This window comes from Cetorhinus maximus, chromosome 27 (assembly GCF_964194155.1).
Source record: "Cetorhinus maximus chromosome 27, sCetMax3.hap1.1, whole genome shotgun sequence".
Lineage (NCBI taxonomy): Eukaryota > Metazoa > Chordata > Chondrichthyes > Lamniformes > Cetorhinidae > Cetorhinus > Cetorhinus maximus.
The window spans coordinates 15206795-15219817 of NC_135905.1; the positions used below are offsets into that span (position 1 = coordinate 15206795).

The 13023-nt window shown below is 39.0% G+C and overlaps 1 protein-coding gene across 3 annotated transcripts in view; it reads right to left on the reverse strand.

Annotated features, from left to right (window-relative positions):
- The window catches only part of kat6b (K(lysine) acetyltransferase 6B), a 170474-nt gene that overhangs the window by 41339 nt on the left and 116112 nt on the right, over positions 1-13023 (reverse strand). For all 3 annotated transcript variants that reach the window (XM_078530782.1, XM_078530784.1, XM_078530785.1), the window contains 3 exons: positions 4473-4588; positions 1125-1266; positions 423-584 (listed from right to left, as the gene is read on the reverse strand). In XM_078530782.1, the coding sequence (XP_078386908.1) occupies positions 423-584; positions 1125-1266; positions 4473-4588 (420 nt within the window). The remainder of the gene's footprint in view (positions 1-422; positions 585-1124; positions 1267-4472; positions 4589-13023) is intronic.

The following is a 13023-nucleotide window of genomic DNA, read 5'->3' on the forward strand; positions in this document are numbered from 1 at the left end:
AAGGGGACCAAAACTGTTCACAGTATTCTAGGTGTAGTCTAATTAGTGCCTTGTATAGTTTTAGCAAGACTTCCCTATTGTTATACTCCATTCCCTTTGAAATAAAGGCCAACATTCCATTTGCCTTCCCTATTACCTGCTGAACTTGTATGCTAGCCTTTTATGATACATTTGCAGAATATAGCAAAAAGGGTTGAAAAAACTAAATTATAGGAGAATACAGCAAAATGGGCATGTTAAAAACAACTGTTTTATAATACAGGGTCAAATGTCATCAATATCAATGACACAGAACATAGAATCTCATTGAATATTTTGACTAACATCACAGGGATCTAACCCTTTGCTCTTTTCATGCTAATGTAAAATCAGTAAGGAACAAAAGGCTGTTTCTCGCTACACTTTACAGCTGGAGCACTTACCTTGGAAAAGTACCCAACAAGATGACATCCCTTTTCATCATTTTTAGTCAACACATAGAAAAGAAATGGTTCAACATCATAGTAAAGAGTCTTATGGTCCAGAAAAAGCTTGGCTAATAGGCAGAGGTTTTGGCAATAGATCTTGCTGATATTTCCATCAACCTGTGAATAGAATTAAAAGTGTAATGAACACATAAAACTCCCTTCTTTGGGATATCTCGTTCAGCTTCTCTTCAGAGTCAATTAGTCAAATTCACACTGCCATTTTTTAAAACTTTGAATCAATACTAATGTAATAGTATAAACATGCTCTTACTGAAGGGATCAAATTAAGCGACCCTCAAATTGAAATAAAAACTTCAGTAGCCATACATTATGAAACTGTAGGTGAATTATTTGAGTTTATTTCAATTTTATTTTGATTAACTCTAAAATTTCATATGGAATTTTGCTCTCTATTAATAAAAATACATCTGCTTCTCATAGGTGAAGTGAACTAGTGAAGAAATGGATTGTGTTATACGGATTTACCGAATTAGTGACAACCAAAATACTATTCATACAGACATATAACTACCCAGCAGCATCTTGTTTGAATTTGATATTAGAACAGTTTGTAATATAAACCTAAATCACAAATGGGAATTGTATGCAGTTTACTAATTGACTGGAGCAAGACTTGTAACTTAAGATCCACCCTACCTCAAACACAGACAGGTCATTTTTTCGGTATATTTCATTAGCAGGCGGGTGGTACCAGCCACATTTCTTTGTATGCCTCTGCAAAATGTTCCGACTCTTCATGTACTTCAGGCAAAATTCACATAGGTAAAGCTTTGGTAGCCTGCAAAAAAGTTTTCAAATAGTATTTATATCTGCCTTACTGATCACTAAACCGGGAAAAATCACTGGTCAATTTGGTAAGTCAGATGGTGAGGAATGAGCAGACTGCAAACATCTTAAAAATTAGTATCCATTTTAGTATTTCAATAACAAGACATGTATTAATTCTGATGTAGTTTCAACTTATTCTCATTGTTCTGTAAGGGCCCCAAGCCAAAATATGGTTTGACAACTAGAAACAATCATAACGTACTACAGCTGACTGACCAAAGTAACATCTTAAATTTGGCAGTATCTTCATATCTTAGTCAAGTAATTGAAAATTTAAATTGTATCAGAAGAATTTTAAGATGGACTTGTGGAGATTGGCTTTTGAAGATTGTAGAATTGTTGTTCCATGGCTCCTATAAGCAGCATTTGGAGACAAGGCAGCACATTACTCACTAATATGCTTGTCTTTTTTGAGTAGTAGCACTGGCAGACTGTTCTATCAAGATCAGTACATCTCATGACATGGATAGAGGGAGAAAGGGGGTGAGAACAATTTCTTCTGTATATAATTCCAAATCTGGATATCATGGTTATTCCCAGATGCCTGAAGCCACATTTCAACTTTGCAAAGAAATGTGTGGCGCTATCCTGAACACGTGCCATGTGCTTAATTTTGGAATTGTTCATTTAGCTATATGTAGCTAGCAGACAGCAGTGTACAGTAAGATTTTGAATATTGAAGCTAATGAAATATAATGTACAGCTGAAAGAAAGACATGTCAAAGCTTTTTGTCTTGCACCCATCAGGACACTACACAAGAATACCAATATAAAGGGGAAAACAACAATTCATACTGTATTTGAAGAGAGTGCTGATTCGCTGGCAAGTAGACTCATGATTGGTAGAAGCGTTGCCATGGAGAATGCACCAGTGATGATGACTGACAGTTAACTGCCAAGCATTGTTTAAAATTTAAGCCAGTCAGCTTGATCCTGATTGGTCAAGCTGACTGGTCAAGCCCTGAGGAATGAACCAGCAAATGACTGTCACTTATTTTGTTTAGCTGGAAAAGGTGCAATGTGTGTAAATGCTCTTAAATAAAAGCAAAATACTGCAGATGCTGGAAATCTGAAATAAAAACAGAAAATGCTGGAAAACTCAGCAGGTCTGACAGCATCTGTGAAGAGAGAAACAGAGTTAATGTTTCGCGTCTATATGACCCTTCAGAGCTAAAGAGAGGTAGAAATGTGATGAAATTTATACTGTTTAAGGGGGTGGAGCAGGTGAAACTGGAAAGGCAGGCAGCGATAGGTGGAGGTTCTTTCTGTTTGCAAAGAACAGGGCCCCTGTGTAATAATATATGTAGCTTCCAGTACACACAAATGTGCCACATTGTGAGTCTGACTGACAATCTTAAATCGGTTGCCAGTTCAATTCTTAGCACTCTGAGGATTATTTAGCAAATATTGTCCAATCGCAGAATCACATCTAATGTTGGACACTGTTTTGAATTTTGTAAGCACGGGCTGGTTAGGTACAATCTATACCTTGCCCATTGCAAACAGTGGCTAGGACATGCTGTTTGATCCGATCCGCCAGTCTTTGGGAAGTATGGCCTACATACCTAGCATTACATTGGCACTGAAATTCATATACTACTTACTCATCTATGTGATGAGCAGAATGTCTTCTTGACTTGACAGCAGCATCCTGTCAGTGGGGAATACCACTCGTGTTGCTACTGCTTAATAGCAGCGAGAAACAGCCAGCTTCAACTGTTGCTCCAATTTTTGAGATACTTATCCCTTCCAAGGTAATCTCATAAATTGGGCACTTTTTTGGGGCCAAAAGCGATGGCCTTAGGCATGTTCATGAGTTTACGTGATACACAGCGCAAAATGATCTGATCAGGGTAGCCATTATCCCACAGGATGCCTTTGATGTGCATCAAGCTTGCATGATGAGCAAATGAATCGGGCCCTATTTACAAGGTTGCCAATAAGACCAATATTATAGCGCGTGGAGCTGTAGGAATCCCAAGATGTATATTGACCAGCGCAGGTAGGCTTATGGTAGACCATGGTAGAGAACACCCGGCAGATTTTACAACTATCACGTCAATGAAGGGGAGTTCATTTGACTGTTCCATTTCAAAGGTGAATTTGAGCACAGGATGGAGCCCATTAAGACATGTAAGGAAATTATTACATGCAGCTGCAGATTTAAATATAGCAAAAGTATCAGCCACATATCGGAAATATGTGAGGGATAGGAAGTTAGGTGTTATTCCATCGAAGGTACATTTCTCATGGAACCAACAAAGATGTTTGCAAGAGCTGGGCCAGGAGGGGATCCCATGACAACATTTGGGCATACATGGTGTCATTAAAACTGAACCCAACTGCATGAGTTGCCGAGCTCATAAGCTCAATGAATACTGATTCACGCAATGGTGTCGGATCTAGATCACCATATGATGTTGCTGAGCGCACATATCTATGGCTTCCTTAAGTGGAATATTTGTGAATAGGCTGGCAATGTCAATTGAGCACATGCACACAGCATTGTTACCAATATGCAAGTCATGTATGGCCAAATGCTTGGCAGTTAACAGTTAGTCACCATCACTAGTGCATTTTCCATGGCAATGTCTCTACCAATCAGAGTCCACTTGCCAATCAATCAGCACTCTCTTCGCATACAGTATAAATTGTTGTTTTCTCCTTATATTGGTATTCTTGCGAAGTGTCCTGATGACTGCAAGATGAAAAGCTTTGACATGTCTCTTTTTTCAGCAATAATGTACAGCCTTTTGATAGATTTAATATATTGATATTTTATCGTTAGTCCACCAAACTAATTGGGCTTAAATCCTGTTTTGGGTACTTCCCATTTGGCTTTACTAATGCATGAAACTGATTAACATAAAACTATTTCAGCACATTTATTAAGTGAACATAATGCAAGACAATCACACTTCAGTAAAATGAACTGAACATTATTACAACTAAAATTAAGGGCACTGCGCAATTAAATACTGGCATTATTTAAAGAATGTGCAACCAACATAATACATTAGAAAGACATACAGTGCACGCTATTAGGTACTCGCCTTCAGTTGGGAAAACAAAGTTGTATTAATAACAAAACTTCATCAATACACATATGAAACATCCCACAGGTTCAAAAACAGAATACATTGCATGGTATATTACCTCGCATATTCTTGTGGATATGGCGAAGAATACCAAGTATGGACTTCATATTTCCCAAATTCAATTACAGATGGGTACCGACCATGTGGGTCAACAGTAGTGATAATTCCTGTTTTCTGTTGAGTAAATCAGCAAGATTAAAGAAAATAAATTAGTTGTAAAAATATCCAGAATAAGCCAATTTACACTAAGATTTTCGATTTTCATAAATATTCATATTTGAGGGAGAAAACCTTATTCAACAAATTCAAATACAGCTATGGCTCTTCTCCAAAATGCTAATTTTCCTATATACTTAACTCAAGATTAGCAATCTATGCTTCTATTTTTAATATCAGTCTATGTCTTTATACAAATACTGGTTTAAAATCTTAATTTCAGAATGGAAATTTGAGACGAAAATGTATTTTTTTTAATTAAAAAGAAAGCATTTTCCTTGATCAATGGTCATAAATTCTAGATAACTTGTAAAGATGGTTGTGGCTCCTCAGTAGTATTGGTCTTGCACGAATAAATTAAATACTGAAAACTTAATTTCGGAACATCACTTAAAACAGTTAGCGTCTCCCAATCAGCAAGAAAAAAAAATGATCACAATATATCTAAATAAGTACTTGCTTTCCTTCTGTTCTGCAAATAGATTACACAGCCCATTGTATTGATTTAAGTTATATTTCAGCAATGTAAAGACAATGAGATACCACGATCTATCCTGTTTTTATTGCAGTACATAGTTTCTAAATTAGTACAATGAAGGAATATTGAAGATTGGAAGCGAGAACTACTTTTTGGTCTATTCTCAACAGTTGCACCACAGGGGTAAAGACACACTTTTACAATGTTATGTTCCAAAAATGATTACAGTCATTTTGCTGAGGAATTGAGCCATTATGGTAACAGCTTGGCATCTGGGACCAACAACAAAAACAACATCAGTATCAAATATTACTGAGGATTTTAACACAGTATCACATTGTGTGAAGAGTGTAAAATAAGGTTATGAAAATGTTGCCACCAGCATAGATACTTTAGATATAGGTGTTAGGGAAATTATCTACAATCTTGTGGATGACAACATGTGCATTTCAGACTGTGGAGAAGACTTTTCTGCAAGCTGATTTAGATGGACTGAGAAATGGGTTTAACTCTGGCAAATGACATTTAATCTGGATAAGTACAGGGTTAAACATTTGGACAGGACCAACACCAACGATACTTACATTTTACACAGAACAGAATTCAAATCAGTTGAGAGAGAAAAGGATCTTGGCGTTATAATTCTCCAAAGATTCATGACCAATTTCAATTAGACCGTTAGGTTTTATGAACAGGACTACTGAATATAAAACACAACATGCCATTTTGTTCTTATGCAAGACCATGGATTTTAAATTTCTTTTTTTGTGTATTTCAGATAATAATGTGGTTGCTTGTGAGGAGGGGGTGTCTAACCACACTGCTTCAGACATCATGACTGTGTGGGGCAGGCTTGATGGACTAAATGGTCTTTTGCTGCCTGTTATTTTTGTATGTTTGTATCACCGAGTTTTGGAAGCAGTCAAATATGACAACTTTAGTTTTTAAAATTATCAATTGGAGAAAGTTCAGTCTCACCTACAATTTGATGTCACATGAGCACATTGTTAGAATCATAGAAAATAAAGCATATAAATTTAAAATTTAGGCCAATACAAAATCTTCCAAAATGTTCATAATGTTCAACACAATGCACTACACAGTCCTCAGCTCCCAGTCAATTTGACTAAAAAATCTAATGCAAGAATGCAATATTCTATCCATCTACTTCTCATTGCTAAGTCAGCATACAAGTTCCGATTCTAATTTCTTCATTTTCTCTTTCATTTTCTAAACCACATTATCAGTATTAGTAAATGATTCAGTTGAATCATTTGACATTCAATGGCATTATCATCACTGAATTCCCCATTATCAATATCCTGGGGTCATACCATTGACCAGAAACTGAACTGGACTAGCCATATGCTGTGGCTACAAGAGCAGGTCAGAGGCTAGGAATCCTGCAGCGAGTAGCTCACCTCCTGACTCCCCAAACCCTGTCCACCATTGACAAGGCACAAGTCAGGAGTGTGATGGAATGCTCTCCACTTGGCTGGATGAGTGCAGTTCCAACACTCAAGAAGCTTGACACCATCCAGGACAAAGCAGCCTAGTTGATTGTCACCCCATCCATGAAACGTTCACTCCCTCCATGACCGTTGAATGGTGGCAGCCAAGTATAGCATCTACAAGATGCACTGCAGCAACTCACCAAGGCTCCTTAAGCAGCACCTTCCAAACCCATGACTGCTGCCATCTCGAAGGACAAGGGCAGCAGATACATGGGAACACCACTACCTGGAAGTCCCCTACAAGCCACTCATCATCCTGACCTGGAAATGTATCGCTGTTCCTTCATTGTCGCTGGGTCAAAATCCTGCAACTCCCTCCCTAACAGCACTGTGGGTGTACCTATAACACAGGGACTGCAGCGGTTCAAAAAGACAGCTCACCACCACCACTATCTTCTCAAAGGCAATTAGGGATGGGCAATAAATGCTGGCCTAGCCAGCAACACCCACATCCCATAAATTAATTTTAAAAAGACTACTTATTTTTAAAATGTTTAATGAACAACACAAAATTGAAGATAATCCTTATGCATGTTCATATATTTTGCAAGATTTGCAAACATTTTTGATATAGCAATTTCAAATCTGAATTTCCTCAGTTTTGAGCACGCTCTTTTCCTACTTCCTCAGAACTTAAATATTGTAATTATTCTGAAATAACTTCTGAATAATTTATGTTCTAAACCAACTGAAAGCAACAAATAGCATGACTTGAAAAATTCATAATGGATAAACAATAAGTCTCATTATGGTGTAGAAACAAATTACATTAACATACTTAACGATGCAACTTGTTAATGATATTTCATTATATAAAGTTATTTACAAAAAACAGAATTGAGCTGTCATCCAGTCAGAGAAACCCAACAAGAAAGTTACAATTTTAAATATAACAAGCAATATTCTCAACTGGTGGTGCAAATACATTCAACACAATGAATGTAATAAAGTTAAACCATGACACAAATCCATCTGTATTAAGTTGTGTGTGAAAAAAGTTGATTTCTATGCAGTCATTTTAGATTTAATTGACAGTGGAGCAGGCAAAACGATTTGATCAATTCATAATCCTGACTTTTATACATTTAGCAATTTAATGGTCATATTTCAATTATGTCACGAATTCAACCTTAATAGTTACAAGCTTGTTCCATATTGAACACTGTTGTACCAACATTAAAGAAACTGATATTTTTAAACAATTAATAGAATAAATTGATTTGGCCATGAAACCTGAATGTTCCAGGCACTGGAAACAAGTACAACATTTATTGAGATGAAGTGGGCGTCACCATGTTACGCTCCATATACCATGGATGGGTATGTTATGCATGCTGTAAATCTTTAGGTCTCTCTATCTTTCTGCAGAATGTACCGTGATTACCCCTGCCCACATCTTTCTCATGCGTATCTTCAATCCATTCAACAAGAGGTCAGACAGTTTAAGAACATGATCAGGATCTTTTACTTGCAGTGTTTAAATAAAATAATAAGCTAATAAGTGCTTGGGAAAATGAGATTGTTAGCACCAGACAATAAAATAAAATTAGCATGTGCAAGCCACTAAGTAGCTAGAACTCTCCATTTCTAGGAGTTAGTAAAATGTACATAGCAGAGTCATGTATTTTTCTGGTATTTTCTATGCTACAGCATAGAAACAGATCATTCAGCCCAACAGCATCATGCCGGTGTTTATGCTCCACACAAGCCTCTGCCTACCCAGTTTCCTTTAACCCCATCAACATATTCTTCTAATCCTTTCTCCCATGTGTTTATCCAGCTTCCCCTTAAATGTATCTACCATAGGTTGTGGCATATAAGTCGACCCAATGTAGAAGGCAACCCTTTTCTCCCCACCCCAAAAATCATGTTCTTACATATACTCGACGTATAAGTTGACCCCCTTTTCAGTAATGAGATGCAATACTTGCATTAGTAGCCAGCCTCAATTTTTCAACCCACAAATGCATGTTTTACTTATCAGTACCTGACAACTGGGTGCAAGGGATCAAGCAGACAGTTTGAGCCATGTTGCAAAGATGTACAGAGGTTTAAGACACACTCACACACAGCAGACCTGCATGGTGAATGACAAGGATGGCGACTACCGATGCCAGTGGTTCACTTTTATACATGAAGTGTAAGTTAACTTCCATTTGAGGAGGGATTTTGGGGCTTCAAAGGTCGACTTATATGCCGATATCTATGGTATGTTAGTCACCTGAATTACTCTTTGTGGTAGCAAGTTCAGCATTCTAACCACTCTCCAAGTAAAGGTGTTTCTCCTGAGCCCCTGTTGGAATTGATAAAAGACTTGCTTAAATTTACAGCCTCTTGTTCTGGTCCACTCACAAATGGAAATTACTTCTCAACTTCAACCCTACCACACCCTTTCATAATCTTTAAGTCCTCTATCAGGTCATCCCTCATTCCTCCCTTCTTTTCAAGAGAAGAGTCCAAACCTCCAATTTTTTTCCTTCAGGTAAAATCTTTCATATCTGCTAAATTCCTAGTAAATCATTTTTACATCTTCTCCAATGCTTCTATATCCTTTTCACACAACGGAGCTCAGAACTGTTCACAATACTCCAAGTGGCCTAACCAAGGTTCAATACAAGTTTAATGTAACTTATCTGCTTTTCAATTCAGTCCTTTTAGAAATGAGTCCCATTCGGCCCATCAAGTCAGCACTGGCTCTCTGAAAGAGCATTCTACCAAGTCCCACTCCCCTGCCTTATACCCATAACCTTGCACATTCTCTCTTTTCAGATAGCATTCCAATTCTCTTTGGAATACCTCAATTGAACCTACCTCCACCACCCTCTTAGGAAGTTTATTCCAGGACTCCAACCACCCTCTGGGTGAAAAATTATTTCCTCACACACTTTTACTCCTTTTGCGAATTATTTTGAAGCTGTGCCCTCTAGTTCTTGACGTACCCTTGAGTGGGAACAATTTCTCACTATTTACCCTGTCCATACCCCTCAGGATCTTGAATACCTCTATCAAATCTCCACTCAGCCTTCTTTTCTCCAAGGAAAACAGTCCTAACCTCTCCAATCTATCCTCATAGCTATAGCTCTTTATCCCGGGAATCATTCTTGTGAATCTCCTCTGTACTCTCTCCAATGCCTTCACATCCTTCCTCAAGTTTGGCGCCCAGAACTCGTCGCAGTACACGAGATGAGTCCTAGTGTCTGATACAAGTTCAACACGACCTCCTTACTCTTAACACCATGAAACATAGGAGCAGAAGTAGGCCATTCGGCCCATCGAGTCTGCTCCGCCATTCAATGAGATCACGGCTGATCTGATAACCCTCAACTCCACTTTCCTGCCTTTTCCCCCATAACCCTCGATTCCCTTAATAAGATTCTTGTACTCAATGTCCCTACTAATAAGGCCTAAGATACTATATACTTTATTAACTGCTCTCTCAACATGACCTGCCATTTTCAATGACTTATGAACATATACACCAAGGTCCCTCTGTTCCTGTACCTCCTTTAGCGTTTTTCTCTTTGTTTTATACTGTCTCACCATATTCTTCCTGCCAAAACGAATCACCTCACATTTCTCTGCATTGAGCTTCATCTGACACTTGTCTGCCCAATCTGCCATCATGTCGGTGTCCTTTTGAAGTTCAAGACTATCCTCATCGCAGTTGACGTTTCCTTTCTTTGTATCATCTGCAAATTTTGAAATCATGCCCCGAGCACCATAGTCTAGGTCATTAATATATATCAGGAAGAGCAAGGGTCCCAACACTGACCCTTGGGGAATGCCATTACAAACTTGCTTCCAATCTGAAAAAAACAACCATTTATCACTACTCTGTTTCCTGTCACTCAGCTAATTTCTTATCCAAGTGCCTACTTTTTTGCTATGAGCTAGAATTTTGGTCACAAGTCTGTTATTTCAAAGTGTTCCATTTTCACTGGACTAAGGAGACAACTTTTCTACATGAAATTCACTCTTATGGAAGATTGTGAATTCATGGTGAACAGTAGCTGAATTGTCAATATTGTTGTGTTTTTTCTGAGCCAATGTCCATCTCAAAAGCATCCTAAAATTAGACAAAAAACTTTTTATGGATTTAATGATTAGCATTTTATACCATTAGGCCAGTTACTACTTGCTGAGATGCCAAATGAATTGGCTTTGGGTTCAGATGCTTTACATTCAACACAGCATTCACTCACATACCAAGATATGAAAAATAAATTATAACCCAGCTGATGACCTTTCCGGGGAAGAATGGGCAGCAAACGGCACGGAAGGCAGCAATTTTTAAAGTATACCCTCTACAGTATAGCCCATTATCATTCGCCATTAATAGAGTTTTCCTGGGGTTACAAATTGTGGTCAAGTACAATTCTGCTGCTGTTGATGGTCCACAGCGCCTCATGGATGCCCAGTCTCGAGTTGCTAGATCTGTTCAAAATCTATCCTATTTAGTACGGTGGTGGGTATCCTCAATGTGAAGACAAGACTTCGTCTCCATAAGGACTGTGCGGTGGTCACTCCTACTGATACTGTCATGGACAGATGCATCTGCAGCAGGTAGGTCGGTGAGGATGAGGTCAGGTATGTTTTTCCTTCTTGTTGGTTCCCTCACCACCTGGCACAGACCCAGTTATGTCCTTTAGGACTCGGCCAGCTCGGTCAGTAGTGATGTGACCAAGCTACTCTTGGTGATGGACATGGAAGTCTCCCACCCAAAGTACATTCTGCAGCCTTGCCACCCTCAGTGCTTCCTCAAGTGGTGTTCATGGAGGAGCACTGATTCATCAGCAGGGTGGGGTGGAGAACGGCGTGATACCTGGTAATCAGCAGGAGGTTTCCTTGCCTATTTTTGATCTAATGCTATGAGACTTCATGGGATTCGGAGTCGATGTCGAGAACTTTCAGGACGACTCCCTCCTCACTGTATACCACTGTGGTGCCATCTCTGCTGGGTCTGTCCTGCTGATGGGACAGGACATACCCAGGGATGGTGATGGTGGTGTCTGGGACATGGTCTGTAAGGTATGATTCCATGAGTATAACTATGTCAGGCTGTTGCTTGTCTAGTCTGTGGGACAACTCTCCCAATTTCGGCACTAGCCCCCAGAAGTTAGTCAAGAGGACTTTGCAGGGTTGACAGGACTGAGTTTGCCTTTGTCTTTTCTGGTGCCTAAGTCGATGCCGGGTGGTCCATCCAGTTCCATTCCTTTTAGACTTTTTAGTGGTTTGATACAACTGAGTGGCTTGCTAGGCCATTTCAGAGGGCATTTAAAAGTCAACCACATTGTTGTACAGGGTACTGGTGGGACCACATCTGGGGTAGTGTACACTATTGGTCTCCTTATTTAAGGAAAGATGTAAATGCATTAGAAGCAATTCAGAGAAGGTTTACTAAACTAATAACAAGAATGGGCAAGTTGTCTTATGAGGAAAGATTGGACATGCTAGGCTTGTATCCATTGGAGTTTAGAAGAGTAAAAGGTGACTTGATTCAAACCTTTAAGATCCTGAGGAGTCTTGACAGAGTGGATGTGGAAAGGTTTCCTCTTGTGGGAGAATCTAGAATTAGGGGTCACTGTTTAAAAATAAGGGGTCACTAATTTAAGACAGATGAGGAGAAATGTTTTCTCTGAGGGTCGTGAATATTTGGAACTCTTTTCCTCAAAAGATGGTGGAAGCAGAGTCTTTGAATATTTTTAAGGCAATGCTCAATAGGTTCTTGATTAACAAGGGGTAAAAGGTTATCGGGGTAGGCAGGGATGAGGTTACAATTAGATCTGCCATGATCTTATTGAATGGCGGAGCAGGCTCAAGGGGCCAAATGACCGACTCCTGCTCCTAATTCGTATGTTTGTATGTACACTAATTGCCCTTGAAGTGAGTGGCTTGCTATTCCATTTCAGAGGGCAGTTAAGAGTCAACCACATTCCTGTGGGTTTGGAGTCACATGTAGGCGAGACAAGGTAAGGATAGCAGATTTCCTTCCCTAAAGGGCTGAGTGAACCAGATGGGTTTTTACAACAGATTAGCTTTCAATGCCAGATTTATTAACTGAATTTAAATTCCACCAGCTGCTGTGGTGGGATTTGAACCTGTGTGCCCAGAGCACTGGCTTGGACCTCTGGATTACTATTTCAGTGGCATTACCACTACACCACCATTTCCCAGCTATATTAAGTTTTAAGTGTCTCATAACCTTCCTGCGAGACCACAAAAATTAAAGGCCATCATCAATTTCACAGCTTCGGCTACTTTTTGCTGGATCTCCCAAAGATAACCACTACCCCTACATTTCAGAGAAACGTGTCTTGAATGTAGTCATCCAACAAAAGTGACATCCTAAGAAGGCTTGTGTTTCTCCAGGCTCACTAGGACCACTTCAAATGGAAGCTAGT